Source organism: Fundulus heteroclitus, chromosome 7, assembly GCF_011125445.2.
Source record: "Fundulus heteroclitus isolate FHET01 chromosome 7, MU-UCD_Fhet_4.1, whole genome shotgun sequence".
Classification (NCBI taxonomy): domain Eukaryota; kingdom Metazoa; phylum Chordata; class Actinopteri; order Cyprinodontiformes; family Fundulidae; genus Fundulus; species Fundulus heteroclitus.
The window spans coordinates 33,593,300-33,617,397 of NC_046367.1; the positions used below are offsets into that span (position 1 = coordinate 33,593,300).

At 40.4% G+C, this 24,098-nt stretch overlaps 1 protein-coding gene across 3 annotated transcripts in view; it reads left to right on the plus strand.

Moving 5' to 3' along the window:
* The window catches only part of LOC105936141 (TSC22 domain family protein 1), a 39,216-nt gene that overhangs the window by 12,134 nt on the left and 2,984 nt on the right, over window positions 1–24,098 (plus strand). Inside the window, exons 1-2 of one of the 3 annotated variants that reach the window (XM_036139530.1) lie at window positions 15,150–15,276; window positions 22,767–22,818. In XM_036139530.1, the coding sequence (XP_035995423.1) occupies window positions 15,167–15,276; window positions 22,767–22,818 (162 nt within the window). In that variant the 5' untranslated portion in view covers window positions 15,150–15,166. Of the gene's footprint in view, window positions 1–15,149; window positions 15,277–22,080; window positions 22,523–22,766; window positions 22,819–24,098 lie in introns of those variants that run through there. The other 2 variants (XM_036139529.1, XM_036139528.1) reach the window with 2 other exon arrangements.

The following is a 24,098-nucleotide window of genomic DNA, read 5'->3' on the forward strand; positions in this document are numbered from 1 at the left end:
TGAAACATGTCATCTCAAGGCACTTTCCAAAGTCAAATTCAATCAGACTATACAGATTGGGTCAAAAAACTTTCTATATAAGGGAACCCAGTTGATTGCATCAAAGTCCTGACAGGCAGCATTCACTCATAGTCATAGTAAGCGAAGAATGTACAACCACAGACATAAACAGAGGACTAATTGCTATTTTACTTATGGTAATAATGATAAATCAAAAGTCAAAGACCAACAAACCGCTCCAAGTGATTGCATTTGAACAAAGAAAGGTTTAAAGTAATCGAATAGCTTTAACAAGCTTTGAACAGTTAAGAAACAAGTGGATTTCTCGTGTGTACCCAGGACTGCTCGCTCTAAAAGTAAACAGCTGTTGTGTGTTTGTTTGTGCCGCTGACCCCCACCCCACCCATGTTTACCACACAGGCCGAGCCAGAGATCACCAGAACACAGCAGAGCACCAGCGGGGGGGACAAAATATTCAGCCTCTCTTTCTTCACGCAGCCGTGGAACATTTGTGGCCTAATAAAGCCCGTAGTCCTGATCCTCGTCTCCTAACTCTCCAGCTGGGCTTCCTGTATCGTAGCGTAGCCGTCGATGGGCTCTGTGCGCGTGCCTCATTGATTTTTGTTTGTGTCTGCTCCCCTTCTTGCTGATTGCTCCCTTTTTTTTTTTTTTTTTTTTTCATCAATAGACAGGATTGTTTCACTTAAGATTGCTGTGGGAAAACTAATGGCCTGTAATGGACAGTAATGGATTGCGTTTAGTGTCCCTTTCATCTCTTAGAAAATGACCCTGAGAAACCTAAACACAGCCGGGGTGAGCTAACGACGCTTTGGCCATGGAAGGAGAACGTTGAGGAGGGACAGAAGGCTCCATTTTGTTGTTTTGGTTCTCTTTGTGCCCTCTTTTTCAGTCCTTTTCATCATAATTAAATTTAATTTAATTGTAATTATGTGAGTGACCAACTTGCTGGACTGTTGGGGTATCGTCGGCCTTTAAATGGAGAGTATTTGTCCGTAGACCTTTTCCGCAGGTCTTCCCCCTCTTCTCTCTCTCTCTGTCCGTTTCCTGTCTGATTATCGTCGATAAAGGCCACAAGCTCAACAGAAAAATCTATAAGACGTTCTAGTAAATATATTGTTTTTTGAGGGGTAGTGTAGGACAGTTGAGTGAATGGCCTCCTGCTATAGACTTTGTGACCCCAAAATTACTCCTTTTTTTTGGGTTTCCTTAGATGGGGAAACCTTCTGACCAATATGTCTGGATGATATGATTGAATTTGACTTTGTACATAGCCTAGAGACGACACGTGTTGTGAATTGGCGCTACGTGAATAAAATGAAATGAGTTTATTATTTTGTTTTTACATTCCCAACCATCCTCATCACTATGAGTTGAAGCAGGATAATTATGGGTCCTTGTCCTTCTTAGTAACCACTGGCTAATAGAAATGGACGTCAGTGTGAAGATTTCCATACCAGGCAACAAGAACGTCATCGTTCACTAATTAGTTCATATTGACCCTGATCAACTTAAAAAGTTATGTATAAATGAATGTGATGCTTCAGTTTCATTCATTTTAAAGAGAATTATGGGTACCAATAATGGCTTCAGTTTTAACTTTAAGTTTTTACCTGCATTTCCTGACATTTGAATTTCTTTCCAAACTAGATAAATGCACTTAAATTTAAGTTAGGATTAATTTTGTTAGTGAGCTATTATGTTATAGATCACCTTGACCAGAAATGACAACAAATCTGAATCTATGTTCACTTAATTATTTGCGGACAACAGAACTGCAACCGAGAAAATCTCCAGATCGAGACCAGAGATCAACTTTCAGGTCAAATACTAAACGCTTCGCACAGAGATCCCTCAGATAAACTTAAAAAATGGTCTGTAAAAGCATGTATGTGTGAATATTGCTGCACCATTTTAGGGTTTATTTACCTGTGAATATGGAAAAAGAAGTGATTATTTGATGCTCAAACGTCTTATAATTACTCTATGTTGCTGAGAACGAGGAGAGTAAAGCAATCTTCGGTCGCTGAGCACTGTTGACAACAGGATTTCCTGAATAGTTGCATTCAACATGTTTCAGCTTTTAGAAATGAAGTTACTTGTGCATCCATCTTCAGCTGGGAATTAAAAAAATAAAAATTTGTGGGGTTTTGGTGGACTGCCGGCACCGGCGCCCCGAACATGCAGGCGGTGTGCTGATTCCTGGCCAGCATTCCTGTGGCCTGAACAGTGTCCAGTCAGCTCAGGCAACGTTACACACAGGGCAGAGAATGCAATGAACGACTTTGCCTTGGATCAAAGGAGTTCTCAGCGACTCTGGCTCCTTTTTCTTCATTCGTCCAGTAACGCTTTGAAGTGACGGGGGGGGTAAACAGATCAGACCGGACTCAAACGAACCTCTGTTCACATTTAGGGGGGCTTGGTGCGCACGGTTTGTTCTCGATCACTGGGTGTAATGTTTTCAATTAGCGCCATTAGGAAAAATGTCAGATTTATACATTTAACTGAAGGTGGGGGTACAAGGAGTCCATCTGTCTGGCTGCGTTTTCCTGGATGCTTTCCCTAAAAGTTAAACCACAAACACGCCTCTGACGCATCATCGGACGTCCGTATCGTCCTCCGCTTTACGTTTGGGAAACCGATCCGAACGGACGAGATGTGTCGGACCTTCCCCGTCAGATCTGAACGTCGCTCGGTTAGCAGTGGAGGGGCGTTTAGCGCTCTGTCCTCATGCACCGGTTCTGTCTACAGTGACTAAAAAATGCTTTTCCAGCTCAACGTAAAACTCCTCCTGATCCGGAGGTCTTAAGATTTTATAAACACCTTAAATGTGTAGTTATAAGGCAGATATGTCTAACAAATCCCCTCCAATAGGCCTCTGTTTACCTTCAAACAGGAGTTTAATATAAACTGTGCTGTAGCGCCCCCTACTGGTGGCACGGTGTGGCCTGCCTACAGGCATCAGGCTCATCTCACTGCGTGCCGTGTGTATATCTGCTATGCTGTGCTTCTAAATGCTGTTTTTTAAGCAAACTAAGGGAGGGTGCGGTTTGTAATTTGCTGTTCATTTCCCAGCATGCTTTGAGCACACATGGTGAAGCAGCTTTTTTTTTTTGTAATGCACATTGGTGAAAAAGCAGCAGTAAAAGTACGTCAAATTTTCCTTTTTAACCACAGATTGCGTGTGATCCTGATTCTCTTTTGGGCTGTTCCTGTATTTTTATTTTCTTTTTAGAGCGACAACATCTGAGGCTTGTGAATTAGTCATGTGAGGTTTATTGAGGGCACAGAGAGGAGCCGCAGGAGTGTTGCGTCGCATACCTGCTGGGTGCATTTGTTACAGAAAGAGAGGGCCGAAGACTCAAAGTAAAATCTGTTCCCAGGAAGCAAACGCAGAGCCCAACTTGATGGCAGCGAATCTAAAAATCGACGTAGAAGGGAGAGGCAAAAGTAAGAGCTGGGAAACATTAATATAGAATCCTTTTAGAGGATTGGAGAGATGAGAAGTTTATTACAGCTCCAGATCCTTGATAAATTTTAGCTAGATCAATTAGCTGGCTCAAAAGTGTCGCGTATAATTAAGTCTGACAGGTAATGACGTCGTTTTCTAAGCTGATGAAAAGACTTGATCCCGTCTCTGCACAGAAACTACCAGCTAGATTATTTTTATATTATAGACACACATATACTTCCATATCCAATACATTAGAACAGGCATTTCTAAAAGGCTTGTCAGATTAAAAGTAAAAATTATTTCTTTTAGTTCAGTTCACAGATTATTCCCTACAGAACATATTACCAATCTTCCATGATAAACAGTTTTACGTTTTCTTAGCCGTCTACAGCTCCCCCCACAATCCAGGGCGGCCCTTGGTAGTCAATCCTCCAGCTGACCCTTAAGTTTGGATATTTGTCAGTCCAGCCAGCCAGATGTTACGGGTTTTATCCGCGAGAGCCATTTGTGAATCATCACACAGTGAGTAGATGGGTCTGTAGGGAAAGGAGCTTCAAGTATTTCAGAGAGACAACATATTGCTTTGGTCCAGAGATCCTGAACTACCCAAATAAAAACCTGGAGTCCCTGTGGAGCAGAATGTACAGAAAGGGTCTGGTGCTGCTCCAACCCCCTAGGCCTTATAATCGGTGTCAAATACGATCTGTGACAAAACGTCATATGTATAAATATCAGTGTTGTAGTCAAGTCACTATGCCTCGAGTACGAGTCCAGGTTCGAGTCTCCAGTGTTCAAGTCCGAGTCAAGTCCAAGTCATTCAAAAAAAATCTGAGTCGAGTCCGAGTCAAGTCCACTACTCATCCAAGTCGAGTCCTTATTAATTACATATGGAGCATTTTGCACTCCATTTTCTGCAAATGCAGGTGAAATCCTTAAACGCGAAACGGACAATCTTCGGGGCACTCATCTCTCCTCCAGGCATGCCGCAGTGAAAATTAACGTTCGTTGTAGGAACATGCCGTGACGTGTGATGTATGACATGAAGCAGTAACATTCCATTGCACTAATAATTTGGATATTAAAATCATACACCAAATAATATTCTGATGACATATTAAAATTATAGCCTAATGATATAAAAAAAATCAGATCAGTCAGAATGATCTGAATGTAGGAGTCCAAGTTCGAGTCATCAGTGCTCAAGTCACGAGTCTCTAAATTTAGCTAATGACTCGGACTTGAGTTCAAGTCTCGGATTAGAGTACTACAACACTGATAAATATTATGCCAAATTCCCTTTCCCAAGCTTTCGTTCCCAAGGACTGATTTACGTTCTCACTTTGCCATAAACATAGAAACCGTCTTTCTCTGCGCGTCCTGTAACCCAGCGGTTCCCTTTCCTTAATGTCCTGCATGTTTAGGTCGCCTCCTCGCTGCCACACACCTGATTTAAGTGAAAGGATGGTTAAATGGCTCCTGCAGCGCTGGACGGCTGCAGAGGAGGGATCAGGTGAGCTGGAAGAGATGGACGTCTGAAACATGCAGGACAGAGATCCCTGAGGACCGGGGCTGGAAACCACTGTTGTACCCAATTTGAAATTGGATGATCAATCAGCTCTGAGACCCCAGGGAACCCCGTAAGCCTTACAGGCAGATCCTGTCCTGAAATAGAGAAACATAGATTTTTTTTAAATCAATTTTTGGATTAAATCCTGGAAGCCTAAAATGGTCCTTACAACTAATGCCTAGTTATCTTTTATTATACCTATCCCTGTTTATTAAACATACCTAAGCTGTTACTAAACATACTTTTCATCAAGTCCTCATTTCTGCCCGAAAAGGTTTCCTTTTTTTATTAGTCTGATGCAATATTCTAATCTTAAATGCTGTTTTTTTTTTTTTTTTTTTCATTAGCTGGATTTGGGAAAAAAATCTAATTAACAGAAATAAATTAGTCTGGTGTTAATTTATATATTCTGTTTCCCTTAGTAAATTGAGTTACTGAAATAAATGAACTTTATAATATTGTCATTAATGAATGACTGGGCATATATGTAGCTGTTTGAAGTAAATATATACGTGAAGTACTTAAGAGAACTTTATTAGTATTTAGACATTAATATCTGTTATTCTTTTGAGAGGAGAGATGCATTTCAGTCGTCTAAACAGCTTCATATGAAGCCATGAGATACCACAGCGCCATCTAGTGGTTTAACCTCAGAACTGCAATCTGGAGAATGATGGTACAGACAAAATATTAACTTTTATTTTTGTTTTTTAGAGCCTATTTTTTTGTATTTTAAAACTGTTTCATATGGTAATTTAGGATGTTTCCTTTTAATTTAAGTGACTAATTTAATATTTAAATGAAAGCAGACTTTAACTAATTTACAAATGTTTGCCATATTTTCCTCGCTCTTAGCTGCAGGGTGTGAAGACTGAATCTACGTAGCATGTAATTTCAAGAAGCAGGATTTTCTGCTGGGATTTGCCAGCAGGTGGCAGTGTGCACAAGTGCAGCTCTGTGCAAGTTTATCTGAGGTCGCGCTGCATCAGATATCATGTCAGGGTGAGGATGGTTAAACCAACAATGGTCGACGTGATCTGTTTAGCTCTTCCTAAATTATTCTTTGTTTGTGCAACAGGTTTGTTGTCAAAGATTAGAGGAATTTTGCTCAAGTTTCCATGCTTTAGTGGGACTCTATAAACTAGAGATGAATTACAAAAGAGGAGCAGGTTAAAGAATTGACCTGCTGCGGCCACCCCAGGTTCTTTTCCTGAATAATGTGGAGTTTCTATAGTAGATTTCTGTAGTAGTAAAAAGACTCTTGAAACCGTAACTGTATTTTACCATATTTAATAAAATAAAACTAAGACAAGTTAAACTGTGTTTAGGATCTAAAAGGGACATTTGGGATAATCTGCTGATCATTTCTGTTTGCTGTTTAAAAGTGAAGCTAATATTTACTCAGTGTGGTTAAAATCTTACAGAAAAAAAAAGCTCCTATAATTTAATATTTTGGGGATTCATACCTTTTACAAATGTAATAAAATGTTAGCAGACTTGAGGAATAGTTATTTGAATTACTCAAACATCAGAAATAACGGGTGCAGTGCAGCATCCAGTGTTAAAAGCATTTGGCTTTTTACTCGTCAGTCGTAGTGTTTCCATCAACGTTTTATTTATGCGCATTCCTGGATTTTCCCGTAACGCTCAAACAGCTGGAAGCAACAACCATGTGGACCGACGAAGAGACTCGAGCATTTTAGTGTCGTCCGTGTGGTGAGCAGCACATTCAGTAAAACCTCGCTCCACTACTGATCTGTGGTCCGTGCTAGGTAGCAACCTCCACTTCCTGTTTATTACAGTGTAACGTCAGCGTATGGCGACGTTTCGCTGTGCGTCACCTGGTTAACGAGCTACTAGCCAGTAGATGGAAACATTGCAACATTTTGAAAGTTTGTTCAAAATTTGCATGATAATTAGATGGAAACACGGCTATTTATTCATCTAGTGCATTTTAAATATCATTGATCCTTTACCTGTACCTGTTTATCCGTGCAGGAGGGTGGATGTTTTGTATCTCATGGGGTCATTTGGGTGAGAGGCGGGGTGCATACTGGACTGGTCGCATTGTCATTATATCAAATCTTAATCCATGTTAGCAAGTTATACACTGCAAAAAGGGAACTAAAAGTAAAATTTTCTTGAAATTAGTGTATTTGTCCTTGATTTGAGCAGGTAAATACGATGATCTGCCAGTGGAAGGACCCCTAAAATAAGATAAGTAGATGTACTGCACCTGAAAGAAGACGATGGAGATGAGTTGTTCCCATTTTAAGTGCAAAAATCTTATTCCACTGGCAGATCATTTAAAGTTGCTGCTCAGCTCAAAACAAGGACAAAAACACTCATTTCAAGAAAAGTTTACTTTTAGTTTCCTTTTTGCAGTGTGAACAAGTTCCAGCCGATCAGCTACAGCGTAAGTCGGCTTCTCTCTTGCTCCCTATAAGATGGATTTTTTTTCTGTTTCAGAGTTTGTGAGGATTCCTCTCTGCTTTGCTTTGTTCTTCATGACGCCTGATGAGGTCCAAACGTGTTGCTCTGCAACAATTTTGGAAAATAATCAAATTCTCTAATCTAAATAATCTTATAAATGAATCAATCTGTTTCAACGCTGTGCAGATTAGGTGCTAAAAGAGCCGCTGCGTCTTAATTAATAATTGCGTTCTGCCTACGATATATTTCAACCAAAATTGTGATTTTGATTTTTACTTTTCTCTGCATTAACCACAAGCAACCAAAATAGCCTCTAGATAAAGATGTTTTTAAATAAGGACTATTTAAAACAAGGACTTTTAATGATTTTATTAATCAGAATATTATTCAAGAGAACAGCTTTTAAATTGATTTGGACATCAATCCTTGTTGAACATAAAGTGCAACCAGCAAACAAGTCTGTGTATTAAACTGATTGACGACTACTTAATGCTATGGTGAGATTCCTGAAAGTTTCTGGTAAAACAGTATAATTATATAAACTCTAAAACATGTAATAAAATCAGATTATCTCACTGCTGCACCTCTCTTCCCTTCCATGTGGAGGCAAACCCACTTTAAAGTTATTACTGACACCTAAAGGTCTGATTCACTAATTGTTACAGAGCCAAAAATTGTAGACATCTGCAATTTGGAAATTGTGTTTTTTTTTAAATTGTAATTATATTGCAAATGCGATTAATTGTGCAGCCCTAACGTCAAGTGTTGCTGGAGTCTTGACCTAATCTTTGTTTCCTCTCCATTCACCTCGGCAGTCGGTGCAGAGGTGGCAGTAACGTTTTGGGCTTTTTTCTGTTAAAACCTTCTTAGCAGTTTACAGATTGTAGATTCTCTAGCTGCCTGATTGTTTTACACGTTTATTACGTTGAGATTTATTTATTTATTATTTGGTTGTACTTTCTTGGCATCGTTGTCGTTCCTGTTTGTTTGACATTTAAGGCACAAATAAAGTGCGTTCTTGAGTCCGTTTGCTGGATTTCATTAGGATGTAACTGTATTAGTTTAAAAGAGAAAATAAAATAAAAAATATATTTTTGATGGAACAAGAACACAACTCAAAAAAAGACTAAAAGGGATTTTTGTGACCCTACTCTGGTCTGAATTTTACAATTAACTCCAAACAGGAATGATGTTGTCATGTTGAGGTTTGCAGACACTCTATTGATCGCAGACTGATTTGTTTTCATGACGTTGTTGCAGTTTGCATGAGCAACGCTTGCAAGAATTCGTTCCTGCACGACTCTGAAATAAATGGGACGAACGAAGACAATGTGTTTACTTCTTCCGGTCATGTTTTAGAACATTTAGCTGCTGCTTTAGGGTGAGGATGTGTTGCCGTTACAGCACTAAAACGGTTTCCTGCTCCTTTGCAAGCCAGAAAAATGTTGATTTTCTAAGAAAAGTTGAAGGAACTCTGTTTGTAAAATCGTGGTCGTCCAGAAGATGGCGCTGTGCTGTAGGCTTGGTCCTTTTTTCCGTCTGTGAGCAGTGAGGCTGGCAGAGTAAATGTACAAAATCTCAGGTATTTAGATTCATGAGAGGAAAGCGGCGAAGGCGTCTTGCAGCGTGGGACCGCGTGTCTAATATAAGCCTCCCCCATAAAAGCCCCGTTTTCCTTCCAGATTTAGGCGCCGTCTGTAATCCACTCACTGCTCTGTCCTCACCTGTAATCTGACGTGAATTCAGGGAGCTGTGCCAAGCGTCGTTACCTTAATGGCTTCACATATTGATCTGATGAACCTTCGCTGACCTGAAGCAGCTAATGGAAAATGCAAATGAGACAATAAATCTGCCCTCCTCTCTATGAGCCTTCACATTTGAAAGCACAAATCTTGATTTTTATGTATTCAGCAAATGCAAAATTGTATAAAAAGAAATAAGTAAAGATAAAACTTTTATTTCTTTTTTTGGGGGGAGGAAAATCAATAATTTAAACAACGGATTGATGGAAAATTGAAAGGGATTTCCATGAGTGAAAGCCCTGCTGCTGATTTTGTAAATCGCACAACAGAGAAAATACTCCTCAGATCTTCCATTATGTCCTTCTAAACATCTAAAGAGACACATTTTTGTGTTTTGCGTCCATCCGCAGGCAGAGTTGATAAATGAAGGGCGGTGTAAAAGCCAGCGTTCGATCATGTATCGACTGCAACAAGACGTGTCCCTCCGCCGTCCCCCTTCAGGCCCTCTTGCTCTTCTCTTTTATTGCTGCCGTCGGCGTTATTTCTGCCGCGCACCGACTGAGCTGGAACGTGGTGTTTTCTTTGTCTCCTAATCCTTTTTAATGCCAAGTTTCAGCCCACATTACTCGAACCTCCTTCTCGCAGATCATCACAGCCCCTGACTGGAATAATCTCCCCTTGATCTTCTTAAACAGGGGCCTACGGTGTTTTCTCTGAGTGCTCAACAAACAAAACTGGGGAAAAAGTGATTGGCTGGTTGACTTATTACATGTTTAGATCGTTTCGACCAATGGTCAGCAACCTTTGCAATCCTAAGAGCCATTTTTTTGCTAAACAAAATGTATTTAGAACCACAAAAGAAAAATTACTCTTAAAAATACATTGTTTTTACCTAATATAGGATATTTGTTCAGATGATTAACTATTTTATTTTTGTTTTTAGGTAATACGTGTTCCTCCGAAGGGACATTTAATTGTCATAAATAATGACTTTAAAGAAGCATTTAGCTTGAAACCTATTGACAAAAAAATATATTTTTATACACTATTAGTGTCCTTCTTTGTGGAAATTATATGAACATATTGCATGAAAACGCTCAAAACTTGCCAAAACTGACCTTTTTTTAATTACTTTAGATTTTAAAACATTGTTTAGATCAGGGGTGTCAAACTCATTTTGGTTGAGGGGCCGCATACAGCTTAATCTGATCTCAAGAGGGCCACATGAGTAAACTCATTGCAAGTTTAAATAGAAATAATAAAAGTGGACTTGTTGTTGATTTTTATGTTAAATTAATTTTACTTTTACACAATATATTATGAATAACCTCAGCGTTTTTAAGAAAAGTATGTGCAATTTCAACAAAACTTTTACTCAGTTAAACATTTACTTGTGCATTATGCATAAGAACTGATCACAGTGATTGTACAATGTTGAAAAACATTTATTCACATTTTTTGGAACTTAAAAACACTGTCCTGCATGACAAAATACATCAAACAGATAAAAATTAAGAAATGATTTAAATTTTTCCACACCTGAAGCTTAATCTGCTAATTAAAACACAGCGCCCATCGTGGACAATATAGGAACTGCAGATTTTCAAATAAACAAAGTACATGTTTTTTTCAATAATTGTTTTATCATTCTCTTCCTTTTATCTCCTCTTTCTTTCACTTTTTCTTCTTCTTTCTTTGGTCTCCTACTTTCCCATTGTAGTGTCCATATCATTTGAGATATTCTCCGCATGAAACATAATAAAACTATTCACATTCATAAATCAAGCGGAGCACTATGGCAAAAGCAGTACTGCTCCACTTGTGAAAGTCAAATCTGATGAGCTCTTTTTGGCATTAAGACAACAATTATTATTGCCACATTGCCAGACAGGACACTGAACAAAAAAAAAAAAAAATTATTTATTATTATTTTTTTTAATAATGATAATGCATTTAGCCACCGGGCCGGACTAAATTGTTCGGCGGGCCGGATCCGGCCCACGGGCCGTATGTTTGACACCTCTGGTTTAGTTCATTAGTTGCCCAAAGAGCCACTGGTTGCAGACCTCTGATTTAGACTATATGTATGTGCGGCTCGCTGAGGCGATGGATCAAGGCATTGTTCATTTTTCTCCCTTTCCCACACCTGCCTGGGTAAGTTTCCTGCAGGACCGAGGATCTGCTGCCATCAGCCCAAATGCATCAATAGCACTCCTCTCCTACTTTTGGAGGCCAAATTGGCCACTCATCATTCCTCCCTGCCTCTCTGACTGATTCACAGAGCAGCTATGTGGAAGTCTCCACAGTCAGGGTGTGACTATGGGAAAGCCGCTGCCAGGACTTGCTGGTAAAGTCCGCGCTCATGTGCTCTGCTGTCAAACTACGGCTCAGCCAAAACGCACTGCGGTTCAGCGGGCCGCCTTTTGTCCATGGCTCCAACATGTCACGTCCATTTTTATGAACTTTATAGAGCCGCTTCTTTCCGGTAACGCAACTAAACTGACTCCCCCCTAAGACTTCAGCACTTTATCTAAATAAACAGGAGATATTAAATGTGGGACTGTGTTGTTAGTGTTGGTAAGGAGCTATTCAGTTTCTGTGTGTGACATCTTTATATCTCTATTATTATTATTAGTAGTAGTAGTAGTAGTAGTAGTAGTAGTGCACTGCAAAAATAGTGCTAAAATTAACAAAACATTTCTTGAAATGAGAGTATTTTTCTTTGATTCGAGCAGGTAAATAAGATTATTTGCCAATGGAATAAGATTTTTACACTTAAAATAGGAATAATTCATCTCGATCAACTTACTTCAAGTGCAGTATGCCTAATTATCTTATTTTAGGGGTAAAAATACTCATTCCATTGGCAAATAATCTTATTTACCTGCTCAAATCCAGGAGAAATACATTAATTTTAAGAAAAGTTTACTTAATTTTAGTTCTCTTTTTGCAGTGTGGTGTTGAGATGCCTCTAGTTCAATTGTAACGCACTGGTCGTAGTGTTTGGATATTGTTGCTGTTTGTTTCAGGTGCAAACCTGTGACTCATTTTGACTTATACCGTATTTTAAATACAATATGGTGCATTTAAAATCCTTACATTTTCTCAAAAATCTATTGTGCATGATATATGATTTTACCGTTGTGCTTATTGACTGATTTTATGTGGTACAGTGTGCTTAAAAAAAATCTGTTAAAATGTGTAAGTACGAATTTGGTTATCAACGAAGCCGCTGCGCTCAATGGGTATTCAGAGCATTACGGTACACTATGTCGCTACCTGATAGGACCCCTGAGCTGTCTACAAGACTGCCTGACTGTAATGTCTAAGCTAGAAGTGCGTTCATGCAAGGCAGCAACAATAAACCTAAAAAGTTAATTCACTCCAAAAGTTACGTTTACTTTGGCTTTATGTTAGAAACAGGGCAGTATACTCCTCTGTCCTCCCGACACAGACGGACAGAGAGCCGCGTACGTGAAGGGGAAGAGTGATATTACACACCTGGGAAGAATATTTAGTGCACACTTTATAATCCGGTGCACCTTATGGTCTGAAAAATCCAGTAGTCTTAAAATCATTCCCAACGCTGCGACTGCCGTCTCTTTGAGACGCGTTTGATCGTGTTAGATGTACTAACACTATCAACTACTAGGAAATTAGGTTCTGACTTCTGCATTATTCTGAGAGGAAAAAGAGGAGCGAAAGGAAGAGCGTTGTTTTCATCTCTCTATCAAACGAGGTCATTTATACAACCTACTTGTTTGTTCTGAGTCTCATATCCTTGGTTATTTGTAGCATATATGACATTGGAATTTAAAAATCTCTTTATTCCCTCAAACATCTTCCTACTCCTTGAACTCTAAACGTTTTAGTGACCAACCAGGGTAGTTGATGTTTTTTAAAGCTGAGCAGAAAGACAAACATCATCGTGAAGACTAGCGAGGGGAAGAGGGCTGTAGAGAGGTTTAAAGCAGGTTTATGTCATGAAACAGTATCTCAGAGTAACGAAGGAGTTTTACAACCAAAACGTATCCGTCCTAAACGGACAGACCAGGAATCAGGGAGGCAGCCAGTCGGTCCATAGCAGTGTTGTAGTCAAGTCACTATGCCTCGAGTCCGAGTCCAGGTTCGAGTCTCCAGTGTTCAAGTCCGAGTCAAGTCCAAGTCATTAAAAAAAAAAAATCCGAGTCAAGTCCTTATTGATCAAGTCGAGTCCAAGTTCCGCACTAAAGTAAGCATAGCCTACATGTTTTTAAACGAAAAAAAAAATCCACACTCCACCACATTGCACTAATAATTTAGATATTAAAATCATACACCAAATAATATTCTGACATATTAAAATTATAGCTTAATGATATAAAAAAAAAGTCGAGTCTTTTTCTCAATTTCTGAGTCAGAATGATCTGAATGTAGGAGTCCGAGTCCAAGTTCGAGTCATCAGTGCTCAAGTCCAAGTCAAGTCACGAGTCTCTAAATTTAGCTAATGACTCGGACTCAAGTTCGAGTCTCGGACTCAAGTACTACAACACTGGTCCATAGTGACTCTGGAGGAGCATCAGAGACCCACAGCTCAGGTAGGAGACATAGTAAACATGTGGAAGGTGCTATGGCGAGGTGGGGTGGGGTGGTGGCTTCGCGCTGCTCTTTCTCAGGGAATCTGTTCCGACTGGATTGGAAGATAAATGGAGCTAAATGCTGGCGAATCCTGAAAGAAAACCGTTTTAGGGGCCGTAAAAGACTCGACTGGGTGGATAAACAACCCTAAACATTCAGCCAGAACTACAGTGGGGAACGGTTCAGAAAGCGTATCCATCTGTCAGGCCTAGTCAAAGTTCAGACAGATGCTCTCCATCCAGTCTGACTGACACGTTTGCTCGCCGCACTCTTTAGATACATGTTTGTTTAAAACCAGCGTGTCATTTTCCCGCCACTTGACAGCGTGCGACTAGCGTTGGGTTGACGTGAGTTCATTTTATTTTCTAACACGCAGAACCTATTTTTATTTACTGGAACTGGAAATTCTTCCCTCATGTATTGTGCAGCAGCCGTTTTTATCATTCCAGCTGTGCTCCGGTCCATGAAACATCGGCTATGTTTGCTCCCCGGCGAGACGCGGACGTCGAACTTATACCGGTGTAGCTGGGGTGGAGTTTAATTTCATAGGCGATTTCAAAGTAGCGTGTGTGTGTGTGGACAGCTGGTGAAAAATTAAAATAAGCTCATCAAGTCTGTTATGACAAGTGAAATCCCAGCGGATCGCTCTGGTCCTCCACCTGTTGTCTCTTTGCTTGCAGCGCTCTAAGCCAGCAGAAGCCCCCCCGCGAGCGCATGTTGACGTTGGACCCCCATCGGGGTCTCCCAGAGGGGCGACGCACGAACCCACGCTCATCGCCAACTAAAACGGATTGTCTTCAGGCCTTCTCGTTACGTGGAGTTTCAGAGGCTGTTGTGTGAAAAAGGTGAAACGTGTTTTTGTTTGTTGTTTTTTTTAGTGTGGCCGCGGGGCGTCTCGGCCTATGAGAAGTCGGCGGGGGGCGGGGGGGCGGGGGGAGAAAGCGCCGGGCCAAGTGCTAATCTCAGTTGACGGTTTACGTAACTCCCTGTATCACATGATCCCCGCGTCGCCTCCTGCTCAGCAACCGGCTGGATTCGGTCGATTCCCTCCACTCTGGCAGCCGCACACGCAACACACACACACACACACACACAAACACACACACACGACCCGAAGAAGAGACGAGAGGCACGTTCTCCATGAACGCCACGTCTGCTGGATCAGTATGCGGCGTCGTCGGCTGACGGATCCGGCGCCGTGACCCACATCTCCTCCGTACGCGTGAGAAGGGAGCGGGAGCCATTAAGGAAGGCACCAGACAAAGAAGCTCGGATTAAGGGGTTCGCTTCTTTACGTGGAGGTGGTGGTGGGTAGAGGGGGGGGGGGGGGTCTGAATGATCCCTGTGAGAGACGCTTCAATGAGACTGCAGGGGATACAGCTGCAAGGCCATGACGAGATGGCAGTCAAGCTTTTGTTCTGGGAGCTGGAGCAGCATCTCAAAAGGTAAAATACAGACCGGGGTGTGGGGGGGGGGGGGGGTGTCCCCCTGAGGAGGCTTCAGGGGGCCAATGGTTACAGTAGCTGCACACACACCTACTTGTTTTCATGTTATCCTCCCTGGTCAGACATTAATGGGTTCAGGTTGGGATGGTTCACCTCCCGTCTCACTGTGGTTAACTTTAAATCACATGTAAATAAACGGTAGGGATGATTAAAACCCGAATGAACGACGTGTTTGTGCTCCAACCTGCAGCTAAAGGCTAATACCTTATAGCTGCAGGTGACTAGCTTATTACTTCTCTTTATATTTTTATTGTTGCGTCCTTCATGTATCCATTTGTTTATGTAGACTGTTTACTACAGTCTCTTTTTCCTCCTCCATTTCTTTTTTTTTTTTTTATTTAATCTTTTATTTAACCAGGAAAAAACTCCCACTGAGATTAAAAACTTCTTTTTCATGGGAGTCCTGGCCAAGAGGCAGCAAAGTTACATGTATATTACATATATTTATGAAACACATGAGTCGCATAGAGGGAGAATGATGAGTTGGACCCCTGATTGACTATGATGTGCAAAGTAGGGCTGGACAAGTTATCTTTGCAAAAATAATCACAATAAGAAAAAACAACACACAATTTCCAGATCATAGAGGTCTGCAATTTTTGGCCACGTAAAAAATTGATGTTATGTAGCCAAAGATTGGCTCAAGTGCGAGCCACCAGGACTGACAAAGACTCCTGGATAAAAAGGTTTGCAGAAGGAACTGAGCGAAAGTCTGTGTGTTATAACAATGTTTGCTAGAACAATGAATGGATCCTTTAGGTGTCGGTAACATCTTTAAAGTGGGTTTGCCTCCACATGGAAGGGAAGAGAGCTGCTGCAGCGAGGAAATGTAATTTTATTAGTTCTTTTTAGAATTTATATCAACAGTTTTTACCAGAAACTTTCAGGAATCTCACCGTTAGCATTAAGTAGCGGTCAAACTTTAATACATAGGCTTGCTTGTTGGTTGAACTTTATGTTCAACAAGGATGGATGTCCAACTCAACAAGCTAAATAATTAAAAGCGGGCACATTTCTTGTTTTAAATCGTCCTTGTTTACAAACATCTTTAGCTACAGGATAGTTGCTTAAATCGTAATTATGGTTGAAAAAAAAAATCACAAATTTGATTTTTTTTTTTTTTTTGCCAATGTTGCACAGCCCTAGGGCGGATACAATAAACATGTTGGCACCATTTCTTCTGTCTAATATGTATCCGGTTAAAAAAGGGGAACAACGTTGCTAATTTGCTGCGTTCTGCAGCACCAGGTCAGCTGGACAGTGGTTGGCTGACCTGCCTGTAGCGCCGTCAGTAAATCCACTCAGGACCAACGACTCGCCGCTGCCCACAGAGACCGAAGCCGAGTTTGTAATACGCCGCGTCATGTTGGTGCCTCCAAGTTTCCCAGTCAGGCTCTTTTGACTCTAGGTAAATCTACATGGTTTATAGTAAATCTACATGGTTTATGGTCTTCAGCCACTGAGCTATATAATACACTGGAGTGCTGATTTTGCCGAAAATCTGAAGTCACTGGCTGCCATCTTGCTACTCCCTACTCTCATAGAATCCCATAGGATTTGGTTGCAACAACAAGCAGTTTTCTGGCTGTGTGAAAATTTTCACAGGTAATTCTACAGTCAGTGGATGTACTAACACTATCAATAGGACATTAGGTGCTGAAATATTTTACATGTTATTCATATTAAATATGTATATATGTATATATAAGTATGTGTATATGTATACACATATGTAAATATATGTTTTTGTATATATGTTATTTATATATTTATAAATGTTAAATATATATATTTAAATGAATAAAATGCTAAATATTTCAGCACATGACTTTCTCAGTACTTGATAGTTTTAGAACATAACACAAAAGTATATGGCATTTGACATTTTAAAAGTCTTAAGCCCCCCCTGAACATGAGAAAATCCTCGTTATTCGATGCTGTAGCGCACATATTCCCTAGTTACTGGGAAAAATAGGGAGTACCAATATGGCGGCTGGTGGCTTCAAAGCGACTCGTTCAAACAGCCGGTGATTAGCACTCCAGTGTATTATATAGCTCAGTGTCTACAGCATGTAGACTTCATCACTGTTACTCTTGTTTTCAGGTGGTGCCCTGAGGTAAAAATTCATCTTCATTGCGATTTGGTCCAGTGCAGTCCATGTGTTTGACTCGTTACACTGGCCTCCTGCCGATCAGTGCGATCATATGATAAGTTGCTACCAGAGCTGCATAATACCAGTGTGAGTCTGGATGTAATATCTGACAGGATGTAACAGTCAGTAATACATTTGCTGGTTAAATGGACTCTAGCTGCCCTCAATGCCCACAAGTGTGTTTGCTCAGTGGCTGAGAAGCCACAGCTCGTGAGGAGAGATGGAGGTGTTATGTAATGGTTAAAAAAAAGAAAAGCATCCAGAAAGGAGCGTTGACTGACTGAAATCGTTTTTTACTGCAGTTTTCAGCAAGAGTATCACAATTAAAAAATACTGTTCTAAAATCATGAAGGCATGGTTGTAAAATATTTCAGATTAGCCGGGACGTGTAGAAGAACTGGTGATCTAGGCTATTCAGGAGCTGTATCCCCCCCCCCAGGGAAAAGACTTTTCATTAGTATTTACATTTTTTTAATTTCCAAACACATAAGGTTCAGATCTCACAGATTTCCTGTGATCTGTGGCGATCTAGCTTATAAAACGCCCCGCATAGGTTGTCGGCTTCTTTAAGAGCTTCAGGTGTGCAGAGCTATTTGGGTTTGGATAAGAGGCTAAACCGTCTTCCAGTCAAAGACGAAACCGGAAGAGATAACAGCGGCTTAGCGTTTCTTACTTAAGTGTTTGGACTCTGGGGACAGTAAGTCCTCAGGGGTTTGTGGAGGATCAGAGGTGAGCAGAGAATCTCTTTTATACCCCTATTTATGCTGCTGCAAGTTAAAGGCAGGAAATAAGTCACCCTAAGCCTGACTTTTACACTGCAAAAAATAGAACTCAAAATAAGAAATTATTTGTTGAAATGAGAGAATTTTTCCTTAATTTGAGCAGGTAAATAAGATTATTTGCCAATGGAATAAGATTTTTGACCTTAAAATAGGAACAACTCATCTCCATTATCTTATTTCAAGTGAAGTATATCTAATTGTCTTATTTTAGGGGTAAAAATACTAATTCCATTGGCAAATAATCTTATTTACCTGCTCAAATCAAGGACAAATACATTCATTTCAAGAAAATTTTACTTATTTCTAGTTCTCTTTTTCGCAGTGTAAGAGTATTTTTCTAAAAATATGCTTAAGTTTATCTCTCCACCTTCTTGATTTACACGTGAGGAAAAAAAGCTGACGGAGTAATTTCAAAATCTTCAATTTGACTTTTCCTCAGGACTTAGATTTTTTTTAGAGAGACAAAAGAAGAATTTCATTTTAATTTAATTTAAGTTAACGTGAACAGTAGAAACAGAATAGGCTTAATTCAAACATCTCAAAATGAATCCCCCTTTTCCATAGAGTCATTGAGTATTTTAGTACGCATCTGTCCTCTACGCCTGGGGACTCATCAAATATAAGATGTTTTCATTGCTTCCTTTGTTCTGCTAAACTGTGCTTAAGTATTTTCCTTAAAGCTGGTGAAAGCCGCGCCCCCCGTTGATAACTTTTCCCCTGAGGATGAATGGCATGGCAGGTAGAAATCTACAAAAGGAAACATCTATAAATATATATTAAGTATTTCTAAATGTGTTTGGGTCATCCAGAAGTTGGACTATTAAAAATGGGATCATATATAAATTATATTTAGATTTTTCTAAAGGAAGCTCGCTGGCACAGCACACGGTTTAAGGCATAGATAAGTAGTGGAATGTGGAAGTTTTTCAGTGACAAAATTCCAGAATAATGATCGAATTGATAGTATTAATAGTTGGGAATTATAACTTTTTACAGGGACTGGTTTAGTTCTAGGTTGACCCTTTCCTGCTTCGTTGATTAACAGGAACTAAGAACAAAAGTCATATCTGAGCCCAGTCTTTATAAAGCTTTAACCTGCTGATTTTAGCCTATTTTGATCTCTTTTAGCTCTATAGTATAACTCTATATAGCGAGAACAGCAAACAAAAAGTCTATTTTTTCTTGCCTTCCTTGAGTTGGCGCTCATTATTTCTATGTAAAGGAAATCATTGACCTCGTCATGGTACGTGTGAGATTAAACACTAAAACAGGTTTTACAATTTAGGAAACTCTTTTACTGAGTTGCTGTTTTAAACCATCTTTAGCATCTTGGCAATTAGCATAGTTGGTAAAACAAAGATGGCCGTCTTTGTTTATTCTCAAGAGAAATGTAGATTCTTACCTTAACTCTTAGATTTCTAAACGACTGCCGTCAATTTCAAGTCCAGAATGTTTCAACGGTTGAAAATTAATAAATCTCGCTCTGTCCCGCAGGCTTAGTTCCCTTTTTTATCAATCTCCCTACAAGCCTGCGCTTCCTCTGACATCGTTTTAAACGCTTGCGTTAATGAGCACCGGTAACCTTGATAACAGCGTCCACACCTAAAAGATGTGTTGACTAAAGATGGCAGCACTGGTGTGATTAAATAAAATCAGATTTTTGAGTTTTCCCTCCAGGCCTTCGTCAATCAGGGCATGTCGAGTTGAAAAAAAATGATGATTCTAGAGATCTTCTGGTTAAGCTGCAGCGCTTCATGCTCTTCGATACGCCCGTAAATCCGTTATGATTTTGTAAATGAGCAAATTAAATTAGACAGTCTTAGAAGACTAGTTCGTGCACCTGAAGTCGGAACCCACTGTCCCGTTCTTCCCACACTAATACTCTTCCTCAATGCTAATGTGTGATGCTAATTCAATTTTTCAGTTCAATTTTATTTATATAGCGCCAATTCATGAAACATGTCATCTAATGCTGAAGGAATAATTAATGTAGTATTTCTGAGCAAATTTACTAAACATTTCCTGCCTTCAGCTTCTTTTTTTTAATATAAAATCTCTATAAATATATACTTTGGGCAGCAGCCTCATCACTCCTACATCATGTTTTCTGGTAGTTGTTGAATATTAAACGCAGTTTTTCCTGAATATGACATGATAAAACAAACCTTAGACATCATGTAAATGGGTCAGTAGTTCTCTCCTCTGGCATTCAACCCCCTGCTGATATCAGTCGGCATTCATACTTTCTGGGATATTTTCTGTGCACTGCGTGAATATTAACATCAAGGGCTCGTTTAAGCAGTTTTAAGGGTGTCAGATCTGCATGAAACGTGAGAAAGTTCTCCTTCACATTGTAAAAGGGAGGATTTTTTTTTTGTGTGTAGGAGGGTTGAATGAGTGTTTTCTTTTCCGTTTATTTTGTGGACGTCTGGGGTCAAAAATTTGAGGAGAGGCTTTGTTTGTCACCACAGTACTCCCATCTATGGAGGCCGTGTGATCTGTGAGTCAGTCTGAAAACAGTGAAGTCCTCCTTAAAGAAGAATGTTTCACAAACACCTGGAGGGAAAAACGGATCGCATATTTGTGGTTCGTGTCGAAATGCGGATGCTGAGCATATATTCCGTGTGTTGTTTGTGCCTGCATGCCTTTTTCCAAGCAGGCCATTCTTTTTAATGACCGACGCCTCTCACTGTAGCTGGCGCTCCTTAGTGTTGTGCTGTAAACCTCAGTTTCTAGTTTCCACTCTTAAATGGTTGAAGTTTGAAGGCTCCTGTGCAGTACCATAAATTACCACAGGGGGGCAGTGCATGCATACACTCCACATCATCTGAAGCGTTTTTATTTTCCACAAGAACATTTCTTATTCTTGTTGATGATGTCCTCTAAAAGCACATTATCCAGACCTTTCCAATTGTATAAAACAGGGTCGCAACACTTAAAACAAAACTCACGTTAACTGAATTTTACAATAGAAATCTCCCTTATTTTTTTTGTCCCTCAGTGGGGAAATGCAGGTGTACCAGCAGCAGATTGAAAGGCAAATCCAAGCATTCAGATTTACATGAAGGAAACTATTTAAGAACAGAGTCAGAATAAGAGATAGTACGGTAAAGGTACATTTTCTGCATGAGGAAAATAATACTACACAGGCATTAAACAAAATAAAAAAAAAATGCAGAATCAAAGAAATGTGCAACTGAACTACCAGTTAAGTACAGGTAAGATATTAACTGTACTGTTTTAAAGCTTATAGATATTTTTTTTTTGTTCTATTGATTAAGCGCACATTAGTAAGTACATTGTCCCTCATAAAAATGTCCTGGCTATTGCCATATTGTCGTAAATCGTTCTATAATACCCCAGAAAATCTGCTTTATAGAAAGCAAGCTTGAAATGGCACATCCGTTTTAGTTTTTCAATCAGTTCAGCTTTACGGGTCTGAGCCACAAGTGGACAGAAAACGAATAAACGCCTTTCAAGAAGGATGGAGGAAACTCAAATGCAACTTGAATGTTTCTGGATTTGTCTGTGATCTGCTCCTGGTTCGTCTGGTAGTGTCTGCGAGGCCATCAAACCAAAAATACAAACAAAGATGAATGCTTCTTCCTCATCTCCCCTGTTTTTTTTAAACTTATATTGTGAGGCCCTTCCCTGGAAATCCATACAGTTTTTATTCCCACTCCCAGGGAGAAACTAATTTTACTAGTATTTTTTAGACAGACGCTTGTAAACATCCTGAACCATCATGTTACGTCTGTGGAGGATTAATACGCCGCTGTTATAGTCTTTATAACAGCGGTTGGTTCGGAGTTTGTCTCGGCCGGCCATGCTGGGCGCCAGGTGGGGGCGTGGCCGCGGAGGATTATGCAAATGAGTCCCCACGCCTCCACCAATCAGCGCGCGGCTCGTCGCTCCGGCGCTGGATAAATTATGCGGGACCGCGGAGATCCGCAGTCCTTTTGTGTGCCGCTGAGATGAGCTGACCTTGGTCCGCCTCCGCGCCTCAGCCTTTCCCCGGGACTCCCAGCATCTTCGCTCGGCCGGCTTGTGGATGCGCCTGTCCGAGGCCGGTGTGGCGGTGCCGGACTCCCGGGTTTGTTCGTTGGCCGGCCGTGAGACCGCGAGCAGCATGAACGCGTCGTGCTACACCGTGGCGATGGATCTGGGCGTCTGCCAGCTGAGAAATTTCTCCATCTCGTTTCTGTCGTCGCTGCTGAGCGCGGAGAGCTCTCAGCTGAAGCTCGACAGCAGGTAAAGAGCCGCGGCTGTAGAGGCGGCCGTCCCCGCCGCGGAGAGCCGCTTTCCACGGGTTTTATACGGCGCCGCTGGAGCCGGGGCGGCTGGGCTTATAGAAATTTCCAGATGCTTCCTGTGCCAACCCACATTCCTGTAAAGGAGGAGAGCAGCAGCGCGTCTCCCGTCTCTTCAGTCCCCGCTGCAGGCAGCGCAGGGCGGCTGGAGATGTTTTATTTATTTCTCTCTCCTTCCTTTGCAGCTCGTCCGGAGCCAGCGTGGTGGCCATCGACAACAAGATTGAGCAGGCGATGGTGAGTTTCCCCCCTCCTTTGTCACGTTTGGATGAAAATACTTAAATCTCCTGCAGCAAACTGTAACTAAATATAGGCCTACTGCTAAAAAAAATAATAAAGGGGACACTTGAACGACACAATGTAATTCCAAGTGTTTTTTTTTTTTTTTTTCTAGCAGTATATAATGCTGTAAACAGTGTAAGACGGGGACATTACAACACTTCATGATAGCATCGTGTGAAACATTTTTATTTATTTATTAAATTTAAGGTCATATCCATTTTAAAATGTTCAGTAAATGTGAATTAAGCCATTTGTAGCCAGAAAGCCGAACTGGGTTTGTTTTCCGTTTCACCTACTCCGTTGTCAGGGCTGTTGCTAGGCAAACTGGAAGACACGCCTGGTTATAAATATCTCGGCCTCTGATTGGTGCAACACACCTACATGTGGGCGGGGCTAGTGAGTAAGCGTCCCGGGAATATTTTCCCTCATGTTTTCCATTTTGTCTAAATTTTTAGATTAAATTACATTAGAACCTTTTCACCTCATGTAAGAAACAAAGTTACACCTAATAAAAATTTATTAAAGCTCTGAAAAGGGGTTTAAGTATGAAAAATTCCCTTCCTAAAATAATGGCCTAAGATATTTTTGCCAAAAATTATGTACATATATTTTGGTTTAATCAACTTCACTTATTGCCGTACTATTTTTTGTTTTCTGAAAAACCTGAAAACCTGGCCATTTTGTATATAGCCACCTTCCTAAAATAATGGCCCATTATGTGTGTTTAACAAAAGTAAGGTGGTGTCCAATTAATTCCAGTTAGTCTTTTTTATGTTTCAGATACATTTTTATGTACTTGGGTTGCTACTGATGTTTATTTTGGTAGTAATCGATTGCTTGAACCCATATCTGGTTTTTGTGAGTGGAATTTCTGACAGGTTTTGCGTTTCAACTCTGCACACCGCTGAATATCCCTCTGTAAATGAAAGGGTTTTAAACTTGATGAGTGCAAATTCAATATCTAAGAGGCTTGAATTAAATCTGAACAGCCTCTCCAGTTAAACATTCTTGTTTAATTTGTGGAACGCTTGTTTGTTGGAGGGAAAACTCGCAATATATATAATTTTTTTTGGCCATGTAGACAACTTTAGACCAGGTCAAGAACAAAAGCTGCAAAAAAGATTACTGCTTTCTGGATTTATTGTGCACCAAACTGACGCTCCTTTTTCTAAATCATACTTATTTCATGTAGTAAAATAAAGTAAGTATAAAGAGCTCAACAAAGGTCGTCTAGA